General features: G+C 34.7%; 1 protein-coding gene across 1 annotated transcript; it reads right to left on the bottom strand.

The window, feature by feature from the left end:
• Positions 1-3,646: 3,646 nt before the first annotated feature.
• LOC145777570 (tryptase-2-like) lies at positions 3,647-16,768 on the bottom strand. The gene is made up of 11 exons (XM_082588984.1): positions 16,498-16,768; positions 15,929-16,134; positions 14,616-14,724; positions 13,783-13,938; positions 12,902-12,984; positions 12,255-12,367; positions 10,734-10,821; positions 9,782-9,897; positions 7,477-7,583; positions 5,647-5,786; positions 3,647-5,221 (listed from the first exon to the last, which is right to left on the bottom strand). Exons 1-11 carry the CDS (start codon positions 16,568-16,570, stop codon positions 5,027-5,029), a joined length of 1,386 nt encoding a protein of 461 aa, XP_082445110.1. The 5' UTR covers positions 16,571-16,768; the 3' UTR covers positions 3,647-5,026.
• Between the last annotated feature and the right edge of the window lie 2,974 nt (positions 16,769-19,742).

The following is a 19,742-nucleotide window of genomic DNA, read 5'->3' as shown; positions in this document are numbered from 1 at the left end:
GGGTTGTGTAAAGTGCGAGAAAGTTGCAGATAAAACTAAGTAGACATTGCAATTCACAAAACGCAGCTGCATTTTATGTTTACAACCGTCTCCTCTCGAGATCGTGTTTTCTCTTAGATACATTTCGCTTTTTTATCGATTTTATGGTTCTTGTGATGCAACAATCAGTAAATTGTTGTGAAGATACTGTTCATTATTTGGTTCGACATTATAGAGGCAGTCTACTGTTGCAGTGGAAGATAACCCTGAAAAGGGGAAACAAGATTACATGTGAACCTGCAGGCTTAAACTATTAATTCTGAAAATAATAAAACACAGTGAGGAAAAGCAAAGTTAGGTTAATCAATTCATAATAATAAAATTTGGGCAACTCAAACTTAAAAAAAAATTTTACTTATGATCTTGTTACGAATGTCGATATTAATACATTCTTAAAGTTGTTTTTTACAAATTTGTTATTATCTAAGTTAAAATACTGAAGTGCAGTTGGAATTATTATATCAAGTACCATACAGAACTTGGTTACTTGTGGCCAAGGGCAAGTTCAATAAAAAACCTTGAAAACAAAACTTTCGAAACAAGAACAATAAACGAAATAAAAAAAAAAACTAATGTACTTAGGTTAGATCATTGTCCAAACTGAATGCAATTTTTTCTGGTTTCATGACATCTTTTTCCACGTACGGGCGTTTACTTTTCGAAAGCCTGTAGTTTTGCTTCCTGAAGTTTTTGAGTTTCTTTTTTCTTTTTTCTCCAGTTCCAATTTCTCATTCATAACCTCAAAAAAGTATATTTCTTTGAATATATAAACGTAATGAATATATTTTAAAAGCAGCATTATCACTTGGATCATTTATTAATATGAATATATTTTGTGAACTTTAAATCAAATATAGTTATTAGTCTCTAAATCCTTGACAGCCTGTTTCACCCTAAAATGAGAATTATCAGAAGGTCCTTATTCAAATAGAATGTGTACAAAATTTTGTGTACATTTTGTTTGGTAAGTTTCAGCAAACGGATTTCGTATTGTTTTCGAACTTATGATGCGTCTATTTGGTTAAAATGTAAACATAACGATTTGCAGGATTTAAAGACGTTCTTTTTCACATTCTGTTGTCGGAAGTCATACCAGAACTCTCACCAATGGACTACACATCCCGGCTAAAGGCCCTGTCTTAAGCAATCTATCCTAAAAAGAGTCCTGAGCAACCGAAACAACGTTGGTATATAGGTTTTGACGTAGCGTTGCCTGGAGTTTTATTTCTGTTTACTTTAGCTTGGGTGGTCTTACGGTTCCTGGAACATAAGTCATCACTTTATTGATTGTAGGCTCACTTTGAAATGAGAAAAAAAACTGAATTTATGTGCTGGACGAAAATAATGATCGACTGGAAACATTTTCTTAATTAATTCAACAAAAACGCAAAATCGTCAACACTAGGCTACCTACTTCAGTACTTGACACACTACTTATCAATATTTTTTGACTCAAAGCAGAAAATTATAAGTTGTAGGCTAAACTAAAGTGTCTGCAAGACTCAATAACATTTGTCAAGGTAAGTTTCGTGAGTAGATTCTACACAATCCACACCACGCCCACATTCGCCTAGGTTAGAAAAATAATCAAAATGTGACATTCCATAACCTACTTGTAGCCACCGTTTAAGTCTCCTGGTTTATTCTTTCGGGAAAGTAGTGAGATTGCGCAGCATATAAGGCGCTCGCTTCCTAATCATGCTATCTACGTTCGACCATGGCTAACTAAAGATACGGCCTGATTTGTCACATTTTTGCAGAAATTTCCAGATTTTGCTAACTTTCGGTGAATGTTTAAATGAATTTTTCTAAAAATTAGATTTTTACGCTTTCTTTAGTGTTTTTCCCAGATGACACAATAGGTTTTAACATCCTCAGATGTTGAAAAACAAAGAAAATTTGATTTCGAAGATTTTAGTCAGACTGTTAATTTTTTAATAACAGTCTGTTTGAGCGTTTTTCAATTTACTTTTTCTCATTTTCTACTGCTTCCCCAAAGCAACAAAATGCTTTTTTTATCATTAGAAGACAGCAAAAAGTAAAAAAATTTCAGAAAATGTCAGTCAAACATTAGCAGTAGCTGTAATCAAAATCTGCAAAATGTGACAAATCAGGCCGCATCTCCAGGTGGCCCTGGTTCGACTCCCAGATGGCTGTTTATAAACACCGTTTACCTCCACTCAGGGTATGATAAATTGGGTGGGCGTAGTTGCTGAAGAAAAGAGCTGCGAAGAGAAAGGAACTGGCCACCCTACTCTCGTTAGTGCCAAAGACCTGGTATAATGAAAACCTTATCTTCTCATCCCTCGATGCTTGGACTCAAGTATGGGATTCACTTTACCCAATACCGGAAAGGCATACTGAGAGCAGCCATTCGTTAGTCTTATCGCGTAAGGCACGCAGACCTGGTTCATTTGATGGACTGATGATGATTCAATAAGCTCCACACTCACAAAGTAACTTCCCTTTAATCTGTTGCAAATATTTAAAAAAAATGAAAGCTTGGGTCCTTTCACATCTATCACTCCTCAAATAGGCAATCGATTCTATCTCACAAATATTCAAATGTTACAAAATACGCTAGCATTATAAAATAAGTCATTTGCAGTCAAATAGTTAGTCAACATAAAAGAAGCTCGGCTTTTTTATCGAACCACTTCAGCTTATTTTCAACTTTTCTTTCGTTATTATGTTGTTTGTGCAGTACAGCCTCTGTGTATTCCTGCTTCCATACATTGCATAACATGGCTCTTTATAAATAGAATCGTTGTTGAATCGAATTAATTAATCATTAACCTTTTTGTACAGTATACTTTGTTCATTGGATTCATGGTACGCAGGGTGGTTTACTGGCAGTTAGTGAGACAAACTATTGGCCCAACATATGGTGCAAAGTGAGTTGTGTTTTGGTATGCACTTTACAGTAAACCGGATCAACCGTAAAAATGTAATTTTGTTAAATTAAATTTTAATTTCAAGTTTTTCAAAGAAATGTTTTTGTCTAAATGCAATTTTTTTTATCACAATTAACGATGTAAAAAACCTTGCTGAAAAGACATTCGTCAACCACCTCTAATAGCTAGAAGGGTTTTGACAACACCTGATTTCTAGCAAGTGGATACTGTGACGTGTTAACTATACAGTTCGATCCCCAGGCAGCAAAAGTTGCTGTTCAGAGATGTTGAAACGAAGTCAAAAACATAGCTATTTCCTCTGGCATGCGTCAGCAGAAATGTGTTTGCATTATATATCTGTAGCGTCGTAGTTTTGTTCTTGCAAATATTCATTAGTTAAAAATCGATATCTCAATTCTTCGTCAGTTGCACAAACAAGAACATTAAATCAATGTACAAAACAGTTGATTTTTTGTCTGGGGACTTATCTTCCTGGCAAGGACTCATTTTCTCACTTTCTATCAAAGCACACCCCAAACAGCAAAACTTGTCATTTTTACACTGATTCAACATCTGCAGACGTTGGATCAATGTAAAAATGACAGGTTTTGTTGTTTGGGACATGACGATTTAGGCTGAATAACTTAAACTTCAAGATTGGGACATGAGCTATTGGAATAAGCCTGCATGTTGGTAAGCTTGCATAACTTTAATTGTACAAAATATAAAATGCAACATAGTAAACTAAATATTAATGTTTAACTTGCCACAAAGCAAGTAAAAAAATACAGAAAATTAATAAATAACGCATGTTGACTTTTTTCACATTTTACTGTTTGAGAATCATTACGTCACGACTAGTCACATCAAACGCTGAATCAGCAATTTCACAAGTTTGATCATAAAGTTAAGTAATGTTCTTGAAAAGTAAAGATTGCTCAAGTTTACAAGCAGTGCGAATTGCCTGTAGAATTGCCACCCCAACATATTTTAGTAGGAAACAATTCCTCAACGGGATGGCTTTGATTTATAACTTTATAGATGGGTGACAAGAGACAATCACTAATTTCTGCAAATTGCTAGAAGTGGGGGTTGACTTTATTCATACAGTCGTAAAAGGTTAATAGAAATGTGCTTTTTAGTAGAAAATCGTTTTTCGCAATCGACCTTTAGAAATTACGTAACGTGTCTGTCTTTGTAACTGTTGACAACGTTGGTATGAACGCATTGTTGCTCGATCCACTGGAAGCCGTATATAAAACTTTTCTAAACTACGCTGTTTGGCAATGCATTGGTTAAGTTTAATTATCTTTTTTAAATGGAGTTATATCAGAAACGTATTTAACAGGGGGGAAAAACACTATTGGTTCCTAGAAATCCGGAAAAATCGAAGTGTCATTTTAAAGCCTACTTTGACTGCATTAGATTAAAAATACAGCATTTGGATAAAAAAGTGTTTTTAGTGAACTCCTTTTAACTACAGTTGCCTCCTTCTCGGCGAAAACCTGGGTTGAGAGGTGATGTACCTTCAGATGAAAAGTTTGTGGCGGCAGTTTTTCGTGATAACACAACTTTTTATTGCATTAGTGGAGTCTTTAGATGAATTGAAAACGTTTTAAACAAGTCATTGAAACATCTATATTTTAAGTTTTTCAATAAACTGTTATGATTCATAACATTTTGTTATTGACTTTACAAAGCTTAGCACTGCAAAAAATTAGAAAGCATGCCGCAATTTTGTATGCGAAACAGAATAATGCGTTTTGAACTGTAAAGTATTTGGATAACATTGTTTTTAGCTGCTAAAAAATCGTAATACAAATCGTTTCACCCTCAGTTTGTGATTAAAGCTATTGAGCACACGATTCAGTTATGATTTTGCTATATTTTTTTCTTAAACATTTCTGAACACAAAATTATAATTTTTAAATTAAATTATTGAGATACAAAGACAAAAAAGCATTGAACAAGAAAAATATGCTGTTTACAAACAGCCAATAAAAATCTTATTTGCAGCGTTTCAGTGCTTTTTGATATTGCATTTATTAGCACATTATCAAAGCAGGAACAGCAAGTCATCAGTGAAATATGCATCAGTCTCTCATGTTGTACTCAATCCAATCCAAGTAGTCAGCAACTTTCGTATAAATTCCAGGCTTGTCCGGCTTAGCACACGTGTCCCCCCAACTTGTGACCCCCCAAAGAACGAAAGTTGTTCCTCTTGACGTGTTTCTCCTGCAGGCCAGTGGTCCACCACTGTCCCCTTGACAAGCGTCTTTGCCAGTGTCCTAGAAAAGCAAGCATTGAAGTATTGTAGATCCACTAGTATCGGGGAGAATTTTATAGGGTAAAGTTTTTCTTGTGCTGTAAATCCAAACAGGTTTAACCAAAAGTTTAGTAGTTTTTGGAAACAAATACCAGTTTTAATTTGTAAATTCTTTAAAAATACTTATAAAACATGATTGACAGCAGCAGGGCAGTTGTTGGTTCTCGAGTTGTGAGTTGAATACATTTCCAAGTATTTAACATGGATCAAGGCTAAATATAAAAACACGAAAAGCCCAGCATCGGACCACACAATTGCAATGGTATGTTTAGTGAGATTTAAAAACTGATTAACACCAATTTTCATGTATAAGTGCCATGCAAGAAATTAATCCGATGAGCCTGATTGCCAAAATATATTTGAGAAAATTACTTCCATTGTTCTTACCGCAGCACAAACTGATTCCTTTGGGACCTTGTATCCACCACCCAGGCTTTGTGAATTGGTGCCGTACGACTTTTGACATGTCAGATGATTTTTTATTTTTATGTCCGCTTTTTGTAAAACTTTTGGAAATAGAGTAGGATCTGTAAAGGGTAAGATGGAGTTTCATTAGGCTTGCAGCTATTTAAAAAAAGTAAATCTTTTTATATACACTAGGGATATGATATACACTATTTTGAACTTTTGAATATGTCATATAATGTTAGCTAGCAAGACGACTGTGGCAATGTCCTTTTCTTCAACTTGTTCCATGAAGGAGAAAAAGAGTTTGAACATGAATATTAAAATAATCTCTTTGAAATCGTGTTTATCAAATAGGTCAACTTTGGAAGAAAACAAATCTGGTTTAAACCATCTACAGACTTGCAAACTACGTTCTAGTACCAGAAAGATTGTAGTCTGGCCACTGTGCCAGGTATGGTCAATCAATTTGCACAGTACCGGTAAGAAAAATAAAAAAATGCCATAAACGCAAATCGATGGCAAGAGTTTTAATATCTTCAACATGAATTACAAGGCAGCATTTTTTTTAGAAGTGGCTTTGCCCTTGTGGCTCAGGAGTGGCTACGGCCTTGAGTACAATGAGGACACGCGATTTTACAGGGACGTTTTTTCGGCAGTTGTGAAAGCCAACCATAACCCAATTGTTTTTAAAGTGACGTTTGTGCTAAAAATGAAAATTACAATTTGCAATTTACAAATGCACAATTTGCTCAAAAAATCATAATGATAACATGACAATTTATTTTCTTCAGTTGCTCGCTAGCACGCCTTGATCTAGGTTTACAAACTACGGTAAAACTACGTTGTAGGCCAATATTCGTTTTGTAATAACAAACCTTTCTCAAGGAAACTTAAAAGCTGGAGTTAGACGAATGCCTCTATATTTTAGTTTTTATACGATAGATTTTGTATCTTGAATAGTCTTTCAACTAGTAAAACCAGCATTATCACCATTGATTCGTTGTCTACGGACATTGAATCAACGTTTAAAAACGGATTTGGCTGCGCTGCTGCATCTCAGACACAAAACTGTGGAGCACAGTTTGAGCTTGAAGCTTTTGCACAGTGATTGAGAACTAGTGATTGAGAACCGAGAACAAACGGTCTAACTGTTGAGCCTCCATCTTTTTGGCACACCTGCTTCGTTTTCCCCACGCTGTGGTGATATCATAACAAATTCTAATTATATTGAAACAAACAAAAATAATGGGTGGTAAGCTTTGTTTGTTTCCAACTCATACAAAAAACATGTTGCATTAAAACAATGTACAATAACGATGCTTCGACGTATTGACTTGGTGTGGAAAAAGATAAATTAACTTAACTTAGAATAAGCTGTTTTTATGTCACAGCCACGTCACAAAACAACCTATACAGCCTACGCACACGATCGTAGTCTAAACTTTAGACTCTAAATAATGTCACGTGATCCAAAAATGCAGACACAAATTTTTGCTCTGTTCTCTTTTTTGCGTCCTTAAAATAATATTTCTTGGAAAAAATGTATTTATTTATTTGCTGTGTATATTGTCGTTGCACAACACGTGGATTAACTGTTTGAACACCCAGACTAGAACAAAAAAATGTAAACGCAAAAGTGCTATAGGGGTTGCACTTTCTCGTGTAAAGGTTTGCCAGTTGCAATCTCTTGTTTTTTTCGTTCGTTTGACATGTATTGCTTTATAATTATAATCAAGTTATAACCGGAACAAACCGGTTTTATCGCTATGACTGAATGCAAAACGTGAATAGATTAGTAAAGAGACTTACTAATACGATCTTCCCACTTTTTCGCTCCCCATCCGCTGACTGTGCAAATTGATCCTTCTGGCTTTGTCTCGTTTCTTGTAGGCAAGCATATGGGCCACACGATGTCACTACAGAATAGACAAAATTAGAAAACTTATTTGGTTATACCGCAGTGGCGTGGCGATTAATATATAATTAAACGTTAGGAAAATCGACTCATTTATCACCGAATAATTTGATTACGACAATTAGGCCTAATGATTTATTGTTATTTTATCTTGTGACTAATTCCACTTCAAGAATCAGTAAAAAAGTTAAGTAGGCTACCACATAACTTATGGGCTGGCAAATTTTAGTTATGATATTATATGGTAGAAACACAAGATGCAAATTTTCTTACAAGATTTGTCAACCCAAAGTGACGTCACGTCAACCCAAACCAAAGTGACGTCAACCCAAAGCTTCTGAAAAACGTCCCTGTATGATCACACAAACACAGCCAAGACCCATCAAAAACAAAACGTTATCACTGAATTAATCCTATTTATGTTTGGTGCTTCTTGGCTCATTGCAGTATACAGTAATTTTTATCATGTCATCTTGTACTTTGTCGAGTTTATTCAAATCTTTAGCCTCTGTGCACGGACAAAGCATGAAATGACAAAGATAAATGAGATGCGCATGCAGCTCATATATCGTACTTAGTTCAGTTCTCAGTAATATGCAAAGTATCACAAATCCATAAATCAAAATAAACTTGTTTGTTTTCAAGGCGTGTTTTAGCAACACACACGTCAAAAATGCAAGACATTTCTTAATCCCTTTGCAAAAACAATTGGATCCAAATAAGCCCAGGTCTCAATTGCATCTGCTGTAGGCTACCTTTAGTCTGACGTTAAATGAAAGTAATGAAGTAAAAGTTGGACTGCCTCTGTTTTTCATTTTTTGCAGGTGTAACCACAAAGTAACATTGCGTTCTTTTTGACTTATGATTTGTGTATTGTTTCAAAAAAGGTTAATCAGGAAGAGCGATATGGTCTGAATACTCTTAACAAGTGTCTACCTTTACATTTAAAGTAAAACTGTTGACATCTTAATAAAGGCAGTCCACGTCTATCTTACAGGCTTGTTATTTCACTTCATAAGTAGTAAGTACTGTATGCTGTGAAAGTTTATTTTAGATTTTAGGCGAAAGTTTTATCTTTTACAAATTGATATTCGTTTATCTTGTTTGATCTAAAACTATCACTTCTATATCTTGCTAATTTGAATATATATTAATAAAAAAGCAAGATAGGCCTTTCACCGTAGACAAACTCCATTAATCAGATCGGCCATCGCAAAAAAAGCGTCAGTTTTTCTTTTTTTAAATTCTGAACATGTTCTTTTAAATCAATGGCTGTGTGAATTGTATGACTTATTATAATGTTCATGATGCAAAAATATTTTACTTCACCGATTTCGTCTACCATCATTCATGCTACTGCGTTAGTGCGCGTTGTTTCTGTTTTTAAAACGTAATCTATTTAAGGACCGAAACAGATTACACTTAAATTCTAATGGGTTTTATTCCCAGGTCATTTAAAAAGAAGAAAGTCTTTTGCATTAAATTAATGCCATGACAGTCGAATTTAAGAAGAAAAATAATAGTACAAAGCTTAATGAGAAAGTTGTGCAAGGAGTCGTGATAAAAATCAATTTAAAAAGAAACGCTTGCTTTAAAAAGTAATTAATTGAAGCTATCTGTTGGTAATGCTGGGCACGATTCAAGTTCTTTCAGCCTAGCCAAGAAGTTTGAACGTTTGACTTGGTATGCAATCAAATTATGTGGTCTCGTCTTGTCAAAGCGACAGAATGTCATTCCGCAGTCACTACTGTCCAAATCGCGACAGTCTTTCAGCGAATATTATTTCAATCTATTAACGGATATTGCATGCCAAACTATGCACGTTTTGATCCACTAGATTTCCCCCGACGTGAACATTGCCCATATGATGCCACTCATGACTTTAGGGTTGTATTGATCAGCTGTAACTGCTTGTACGTACACCAATTTGCATAACAAATATCTTCGTAGAAAAACAGATCATTTAAAAAGAGTTGCAAGATAAACGAGCTCAGTTTATTACTTGTTGTCCAGCCGATATCACGAAATTTTACTTAACTCATTTTAAAATATAAATTCGTTATGTATTATAAAGAAACAAAATTCGCTTGCGTATGGTAAGAAAGGTCTTTAAGGTAGACGGTGCAATCTCATTCAAGAGGTATAGATAATAGTTGCTACTGGAAATTAAGTTTGCTTTCAGACTATTCGAAAACTCACTTGAATTTTGCACATTTGGATCCATTCGACTTCAATTTTAGCAGCGCTATGTCGTGTAATGGACTCGGTCTTGCCCGGAAATGTTCATGGGGGATTACCCTTTCGATGTCAAACTCCTGAGAACAGAGCAACCTTTATGTTAGGGCGCTCGACGCCGCATTACATCACTTTGGTTATAAGCATGTCTTGGACATGTGTTTCTGTTTAATGACAATAGACTGGAAAATAAAGTTATTTTTACTGATCGCTTGCCAATGACATCACCAACAAAGTGTTTCTTTGACTGAAAGGTCCATTGGGTCTGAGACGTGTTTGTGATATGGACGTTACGCTCAGTAGTATTTTCAATACCGAAAATTTCTAATTAAACTAACTAATATCACAAGTCTGCTCTTTCAGAAATAGACCTCATGATATAACATAGCAGGTCCTAAGGCCATACCAGTACATAAACTGCATAAAAAGAGGTAATCTTGTCTTTACGTGGTGCAAGATGCCTAACTAAGCAGTCTTGGGTAACGATAAAGAGTTTTCTCCGTTTTGATTTCCACTCGATACTAAGTTTCTTTGTCCTTTTGCACCATAACGAGAATTATCGCCAATAAGTTGTTTAAAAAACAAGTTATTTGTGTCTAAAGGAATAGTTTTATGTGTAGTGGTAAAGGTTTGCAATGAGCGGTGTAGGTTCAAGGCTAAAAACTACCATTTAAACAACTTGTATTACAATACAATTTGATTGAGTTCACAGCCTTGCTAAGGTTGCAAGTTGTAATGTAACAGATGACAACTTGTGCAAACCAGCAAATCAGTCACTTTTTACATTGATTAAACGTCTGTAGACGTTAAATCAATGTAAAATATGATTGATTTTCTGGCTGGGATGCAATGTGTTGTATGACATTTTGGTTTGTGTGTTTACATTGATTGCATCACCAGTTGTTTTTCAACTGACCTCAACAGCTTCACGGCTTGAAAAGAAATCTTCTTCTCCATTGAAATAATCTCCAACACGTACAACGAATTTTGTTGGAAAGACTTTTCTAAAAATAGAAATAACTTTATTATGGGAATTTTTATAAGAAGTTAAAATAAGTCTATTAATCCATGAAAACCGCAATCATAATATACTGTATAAGTAAATAACATAATATCTTAAAGTTTAAGCCTTGACGTTGTTATCTTGATGTAAAAACCTCAAGGAGAAACAATGAACAAAGAAATACAACCATAATAACAGGGGGTTTTTTATGACGCAATATCAAATGAGGAGTGAGATTTTTTCGGCGCTAGACACGTACTGAAAACATTACCGTCAGTGCAAATGGTTTAGAAATGCAACTCGGTGTGAATTTGCATAACATACAAAGTTAATAATTTGAAAATTGCAATCAATATCAATACCTGACGTTATAAGATATTTTTAGACAACGTAAAAAAAGCCTTTCTCATAAATTTGTATATGTGACAGAGACGCGCGGTTAATCTGATAATTATGAAAATTGTTAGTAATGTGTCAGGCCATCTATAGTACTTTAGTATATTTGATCCAAAAATTCCCACCACAAAATTGCTTATTTTGTTAATGTTAATAAAGCACGATAGCAAAGAATATTAAGTGATTTAAGCAAAGATGTTTCTTTTTTTGGGGGCAGACGCATAAAAAACAACAAAATTGATATCAGATGTGTCCAATATTCTTTAAGTCTGAAGAAACAGCTATTTATTTCTGGCTGAAATACTTTTCCGTTTTTCTTTATAATCCTGCTCATGCATGTTCATAAGAGATCAAATGTTAAAACGAGTCGCCATTTTGGCAATGAAAAGTTGTTTCTTTCACTGAACCAATTTAATTAAATAAATTGAAACTAAAAAATATTTACTCGGAAATGTTTTTCTATCAGAACCGTCTACATACGTTTCAAAACTGTTTGATAGCCACAGACAAAAGAGGGGGAAGTTAACACACATATGCCAAGCTTGAAATTGCAAAGTTGTTATTGGAAGATTAAAACAAATTTGATTAAGGGGCGAACATGTCTGATTGATATGGACCTTAGTTTGAGTTTTTTTTTTTTTTAGTTTGAGTGATACATTTAGACATATAATTATGAGACGTGAAGATCTTTCAGAAGTAATATTTTCCATTTAACGTCCATTTTCTTTTGCCCTAACTTGATTTTTGTTAACTAATAACAATAATAATCATAGTTTATTTTGCTCCCGTTGTGACACAACACTGAGATACAACGATAAAGACGCAGCACAATAGACAACTGGAGGCAACGAAGGGTATATTTATTAAGTCAGCTGTTTATTTTGACATGTTATTAAAGTGTCTTTTGGAAGCACAGTCGCGTGCTCTGAAGCGGTATTGAACCGAGGCCCTTTAGAGCGTCGCGCAGATGTTCTGACCACTCGGCCGCGCAGACAACGATAATAGTTTGATAAGAGCTTGTCAAGTGATCAAACTTACACATCAGCAAGGCAATGGGCTGCGGTTAACACCCAGCAAGAACTGATGAGACTTGCGCCACAAAGATGTTTGAATGGAATGTCGGGCTGTGCGACCTTTCGTCTGATAGCTGCCTGGAAAGCAAAAGATACATTTAAGATACTTTAAAATTGAATACGACAAAGATGGAAAAATAAATGTTAAGAATCCTGAATTTGTGAACACAAAATAGAGAAAGAGGGTTCAGTAAGCCGATAAAGCAACAAGAGATATCGTGTACGATTGCGCAGGCGAGAGATGAGAGCGCCTGTACATGTACGCTTGAAAGAACCCCACTCGACACCGAACGTAAGCACTTAGTTGTGTCTTGGCAGAACAATTGTTCTAAGACCTAAGTGGACACGAAGATTAGCTTTATTGCTTTCTCATCAAACAGCACAAAACTTGAGTATGACAGGCACAAAATCACGTTTGTTGAAACTTGCAATAAAATTAAAATATATTGCAAACAAAAAAACCCATGAATTTTGTTTAAACTCAAAACATTTTGCCGTTCTTCTAAAGTCAAAATTTGTCGGATTTAAGACTTGGACGCATTTAGACTGTGCGACTTTGCAAATGTTGTGCAAGCATGCTCTGCATATATCCCTCAATTATACATTCAGTACCTGCCACGGGAACTCCCCGGTTCTTGCATTTACTCCTCCTGTGATCCGAAAGCTACTCAGTCCAGGCCTCACACCACACGTGTCTAAGAAAATTAAATATATTAAGGTTTATTGCGAAACGGATATTACAAAGACGCGCGTGAACGGTAACTATTAAAAAAGTAAAAATTAGAAAATCATGAGTATATTGGATAATTGCCAAAAACGTTTAGTTTATTAAATAAAGTAAAAAAAAGCATTTTTTTATAAAGACGGTCAACCAAAGGTCATCAAACTCAGAAGCCACAAAAATTTGGAAAAATTGAAATATAATGACTTCCAAGAGTTCATAAAATCAACAGACAAAAAAAATTTAAATTTCCTTTTGAAATTAAGTGTTTGATAAGTCACGCTATTTTGCCAATGTAACTTAACACAATTTAAAGCAAAATTCTGCAGTTCACAAATTGAATCTGACATTTATGAATGGCAGTTGCAGCGCTGTGTAAATGCAAAATGAAATTTGGGTGTGGAGTTTGCATTGGTACCACAGCTTACAAAAAAAAAAAAATCTCCTTAATCTTGAAAAAAAATATGTTTCCACTTAACAGAATACAAAATTGCAAAATTTCTTTCAAGGGTTCAATTTGTCCAAAATACTTATTCATCTAAACCTTTTAGGATTTACCATCACAAAACGTTCGATCATGTAGTGAAGTATGCAATCATTTAAAGTCTTGTGACTTTGCTGCATAAGCTACGATTTTAGAAAGCCAAACGGTACAAGCTTCTAGAATTGCTTTTAAAATAAAGATAAAATGCTATTGATGCTATGATAATATTTTGTTTGAAATGTTCAACTTTGTAGGCAATAAAGTGAATTTGAATTCCATAATACTCACGTCTGCTTCTTAAGCTAAATGGAGCTCTTGTGATATGGTGTTTCTTGAAATAACCCCCGTACGCGCGCACATGAATGATGTTATCGTGCCCAATTTCATCATACATGGTCTTTATGTGCACACCATTGAGAAATATGGTAAAATTTCTCTTGCCGACTGTCAAAGCAAAATGATAGTTCAACGGACAGCAAATCATGCAATATGCTACTCAGTGGATTAACTACAGGCCAGTGGAAGGCGAAGCATTACAAATTTTTTCTACATCGTGATATTGAAATTCTACAACTTGTGTTACACAAGAAATTGCCAATTATTTTTAGCGTTAAGAATTTTGTAAACCTCAAACCATCTAGCCCCGATTTAGCTTTGGAAATGTAACTAACAACACCAACACAGTTAAAGAAAAGTTTTGGTTGCAGAACCTAATTTCTTACAAGACATGTAATTTGAGCATGGGGACACAAACTATATTTTGAACACATTACTTCACTGAAAATAAATCTGACAAGTCATTATGCTGCCAATGCCAAAATAGAAGCTCAATTGCACGATTAAGCCTAATTCAACACACCGAAAACCCAAAAGCACATTTAACGAATGAGACCGTCAATGAATCATAGCAGGGAACATTTGACCAATTTCGTTGGGTAAAGTATTCTAAGCATAATACCTTGTGGTAGTGGCTACTAACTTACACAACGCGCCAGTAAAAAGATGCATGCAGCATGGCTATTGTACAGTATATAGGCTACAGTAATATCTTGCTCATAAGCAAGAAGAAGTATAGGCTAATATATTGGGTACTGTATATTGCTTATAAGTCATCTATTCACCTTTGATTAAAAGTTGGAATGAAAGACCAATTGTGACATTGTTGTTGCTGACAACAGCCACTTCAACTTCTCGATTCATATTCGGATGCCCCTTGTACAAAATTTGAATCTGTATTGCAAAAATGCGTTATTGTAGTGATATCATGAGATTGATCTCAATCTTTATCTGTTTAGCTATTTTTTTTTTCTACCAAGAGGCGTAATGGCATCATGGTCTCTTTGTCACCGAGAGCCACTTGGCAGCCGGTCAAAAAAACTTGAATTTTAGTGATAAAGCTTCTTGATTTGCTTTGCTAATTAATGCTAATAAGTTTATGATACGAGAACTAATGATGTTTTGAGATTGAAACCGCGAGCTATCAGAAAGCCACGGTTACAAGGAAGCAGTGTTGAAGATCTTCCCTTACATCGATTTTCAGTGGAAGTTTCGGCTTAGTGGCCGTGTCTATCACGACCTAACCAAGTTGCCACAACAAGTGTGTAATTAAAAGTATTTGAAACTTCCTACTTCGATTACCCGTTATTTGATGATAAAAGATCGTTTTAATGAAACAAAATTTCTTATAAAGTGGTTAAATTGTTGAGTTGATATAATCAGTTCATCAACCTAAAATTGCCCCTATGATAAAACTTGCGATAGCCATAATCTTGTTATAGAAAAAAAGATGCCGTGTATACTGTCAACTTTATATGGCGATGCCTATTAGCCATGACAAACACAATAAATATTTCCTGTCATAATCCACGTGCAATTTGCATCTTTGAAGAAAGTAAGCTAAAATCAGGTGTGTGTTGTGTGTATTTATACAAAACTGTCAAGCAAAGCCTCACAAATAACTGCACAGCATTTTAATTCCAACTTTGGCTGTTAAAAGTTTTTTCTAGTGATAAGAAAGAGAATGTTTATGTTCTATGGTCTATACTCTTTGTACCAGCAGGTACAAAGTATAAAAAGCTTTAATAAAAAAGAAAATTGACAGAACACAATACAAAAGACACCTAGTCGTATTAGACGCCTGGTATTAATGATGGCGTTAATATTAAATAGATTAACAATGAAAAGTTCTCTATAATTCAACGTCTTCATATAAAACGAAGCAATTCCCTGTCTGCTGCTGGTGGTACAAGCAACCAAGGCAACATATTTGTACAGATTTTCAAGCAAAAGACTGAGACGTCGTTTTATTTCAAACTAACAAAAAAAAAATTTCGATTTAAGCTGTCACACAAAAATGTGATTTGAAAAACGTTAATTCACATTTAAATATACTAAACATTGTAAAAAACCATGCTCTTCCTACACTTAGTGATACCTGATGGTATCTTGGACGAAACTTCATGATCAGAGGATGGCACTGTGGAAGCACATGCCTTGCTTGTGGAGTAGGTCCAGGGCAGCGTTTTGAAATGCTGACAAACCTCAAAAGAGTAAGTCTGTTTCTAAATTTTCCATCAATAAAAACTTCATCCCCGGCACTCAAGGGGCCATCTTTCAATTTTAGAAGAATTTGATTCGTGTCTGAAAAAAAAAGTTTTATTTAAAAGAACTATAACGTTACAATTTAATAATTAGATTTTAACTCGAAACGATTCTGATGGAAATTTAACATTAGCAGTCGGAAAAATAACAGTCTACAACGCTTTTACTAGATTATGTATTTTTTCATAATCTTTAACGTTTTACCGATGTTTTTCGACAGAAAACTACAGAAAACATCAACTCTTGAAGACAAAATGTTGCATAAATCACTGATTTCAGGTAAAGTTTTTAAGCAAAACTGTAATTAAATATTTTTTTATTTCTTATTTTCTTGCAGGCCTAGAATAGGTTAATTAAAATAATAAACCTGGGAGAATAGCATCATCAACGCCAACTACTTACATCCTGGCAGAAGCATACAAGGCCGGGCATGAAGCAGCAGTGTTAATGTAGATAAAAGTACAAGAGAATTCATTTCAGTTTTTTTTTTTGGTGCTTGTACAGTATTCGGATTAGGAAACTTCAATAAATCTAGCAAGCTAGACAATCCTGTAAAGGCCTTTTCTTGGTTGAGAGCTTCTATTTAAACCAAATGGTTCAAATTCCTTCAATCAAATACAATTAGGCTGCAAGGCTATTGTGAATCTGTCAAACTGATACTTTTCTCATTGTCTTATCGTTCCTGTAAAAGAGAAAAACAAGAATGCACATGTAAGCAACCTTTTTTAGAAGCTGTGCTTATTGTGTTCTGAGTCGAACCAATAGAGGATTCGGCCTATATACCTCGAGACATGTCAACTTATAAACGTTTTCTTGGATAATAAGTAAATTCATCCTTTCATGGATCAAGAATCAAATGACTTCACAACTACGTAAAAACGGATCTTTAAAGTTCCGATAAAAAAACCTATGCTACTCTTATTGAACTACTAAGTAAATATTCTAAGGTATAATCAATCCAGCTTAGTATTTGAAAAACCCCTGTAGCCTGTGGTCAAAGGTTAGTTCAAGTTCAAAATCAAACATTTGATGAATCAATAGAAACGAAATTGTACTATTTCATAAATATTTGTTTATTTTCAATATTAAAATTTTTATGCTAGATAAATGACGGTAAGAGTTTCCCCATGGAGTTTCGTATCTTTTTTTAAATTAATTCTTTGGTCAAAGAGTGACGCTATTGCAGGCCTTGGTTCTTTTCATCAAAAATAATCCAAACTCCGCTCGGATGCCTTTGATTTCAAAATTCAATTTGATTTAACTTTTACAAAAGTAGGCTAAATCATTTCACTCATGCACTATCAATAGAAAGAACTTCTTGATTGTAAATAACACAGACCATTGTGCAAATTTAGATTCTACGTTCTAGTACCTAACTAGATGCTACTGTAGTACCTCCACTTTCTAGTACCGGTATGTAAAAAGTAGAGGCAGTGAGTATTGATACGACACTGAACTGCTAGATTGAAAAGCTTTAGTGCGATATGAAGAATATTGACCGCAAACGGAGCTTTAGTTTTGACTTTCTGCGTCTATCAATGCGTTGACGAAAAGATACTTTTAGTTCACCGAACCCAGTCAAACACAAAACGAAAACATGTGAATCCTCTTCATTGGATCGGTTCCATACCTTTCGCTATTAAAAAAGATCGAGTAGCGCCGAGTCAACCATTTCCACCAACTTCGTCTGACTACTGAGAGATCTGACAACTCCGGGCACTTACCGCTGGGCTTGGAAGCAGATTAAAAATGTGTACCGACTTTATATTATATACCAGCAATTAAAAGAAGACATTAAAGCTATAAAAGAAAATAAAAAACGTGCCTATTGTGTAGCAAGACATGAGTGGACAGAAACTTTCTTGAAGGACCGGAAGCAACTAAGGCATTCGGCATTACACATAAAAATTTAATAGAGTTTCAAAAATTGTTGCACTCAGTTTGAGAATAACTAGACACAACTTAACCTGCCTGGGGCTATTTACAATGAACTGTCATTTTTCTGCGTGCAGATTCGGTCCCAGTTGCAAAAAGACAAACATCAAGTGAGATTTGGTCTACAGTGAATAAAATTGCTCATGTGAATAGTCCACTCCTGAAGGCGACCGTTTTCTTCCATGCATATCTCTTTATTTTCTTTCACTCTTTCCCATCAAAATTAGAAAAAATTTGATGGGAAAGGTTTCAAAATGCCAATTTACTAAAAAACTGAAGTCGTCCATTGAAACTTTAGAGTTCCATTTTCTTTCTCGGTCTTGTGAGTTATAAAAACCAAACATACCTGTTTCTAATTTAATTTTCTATTCGGTAATTTTCTAACCATGACAAAGTAAGCAAAGAAATCGGCTGGTGCGAATCCGGCATTTTACAGTTTTGATCTTGCGTGCTCATTCATTGCATTTCAGTTGTGTAAATTATCTAAAGAATTTCCTGAAATCTGTGTCGACTCTTTCCCAAAAAGCATGATTCCCAAATTGAGCTGAAAATGAAATCCGGAAACGTGTCATAGCCTTTTGCGAAAAATCTACGAGAGTATAAAATTTTCATTACAAATAATTTGAAAAAAGAAAGAACTACATTTCTTGGCTTACATAATCGTAAAATAGTATTGCAAATCTGTAATTTTTTTCCGTAGGCCTGTTTTTGTCTTTACGTAATCGTAAAATAGGTCAATGGTTTAACAGCTATGCTAAACCCTGAAGACAATATCTGGCAGGCCAGAAAGCGGTAGAACTGATCAAAAAGGTCGAAAGTTGAAGCTACAACAGTTTCACAAATTTTTTTGAAAATCTCAAAACGTTCTTTTTCTGTCTTTCAAGCTTTCAATAAACTTTTCATCTTAACTGATGCATTTACCAATGTTCTGCCTGTGAAAGTATGTGTCAGCTTTTTACACCACTCACACCAGCTTCAAGAAAACGCGCAAAAAATGTACAAAAAATATTGAAATGTAAAAAAAAGATTTTAAACCAGAAAAAGATAAAGCAGATAATGCAAAGATAAAAATCTGTTCATCGTAGCTGCACGTAGTGAGCCTATATACAAAACAATAAACTGAAATTGCTTTTTTCGCCAATGGCCAAGAGGAGCACTGGCGAGGATTCTTCGTTTGCGAAATACATTCCAACCAATAAAGTAAAAAGTTCCAGTGGCTGTTTATAGCATCTTCGAAATAATCGAACCACCGTTTCAAGCTTTTCTTTCAGATCGGCCTATCACATAAACAAATCATGAAAGCATTACAAACAATAACATGTATTCAGCTTTGTGGCTTCTCAGGATTAATACAAGTCAAAGTTGTGGTGAAAGAATGGCATTGTTTTAAGAAGCACCAAGTCAGAATTAAGCTTTTGTCTCTACTTCAGTTCTACGTGTTGTTTATTTTTTAACTAAGAGAGTCTATGACGCTTAATCCTTGGAGCAATAACTCAGTCGCATGTCCCACATTGACTTGCTTCTTCAACAGGTGTCATTCGACGACTTTATTAACCTTGGATTTAATCTTTTTGCTAGGCGTTTGTCTGATTTGAGTCCTTTGTAAAAACAAAAAGCTTTTTTTAGTTGTTTGGTTTGAATTGACAAAAACAAATTTAAAATATCGATGATAAACCAAAAGGGAAAAAAGGAAATTGAACAAAAGCTGTTGT

This window comes from Aplidium turbinatum, chromosome 9, assembly GCF_918807975.1.
Source record: "Aplidium turbinatum chromosome 9, kaAplTurb1.1, whole genome shotgun sequence".
NCBI lineage: Eukaryota > Metazoa > Chordata > Ascidiacea > Aplousobranchia > Polyclinidae > Aplidium > Aplidium turbinatum.
Note: the sequence above shows the minus strand (reverse complement) of the source record. Positions and strands in the feature narration are given on the sequence as shown.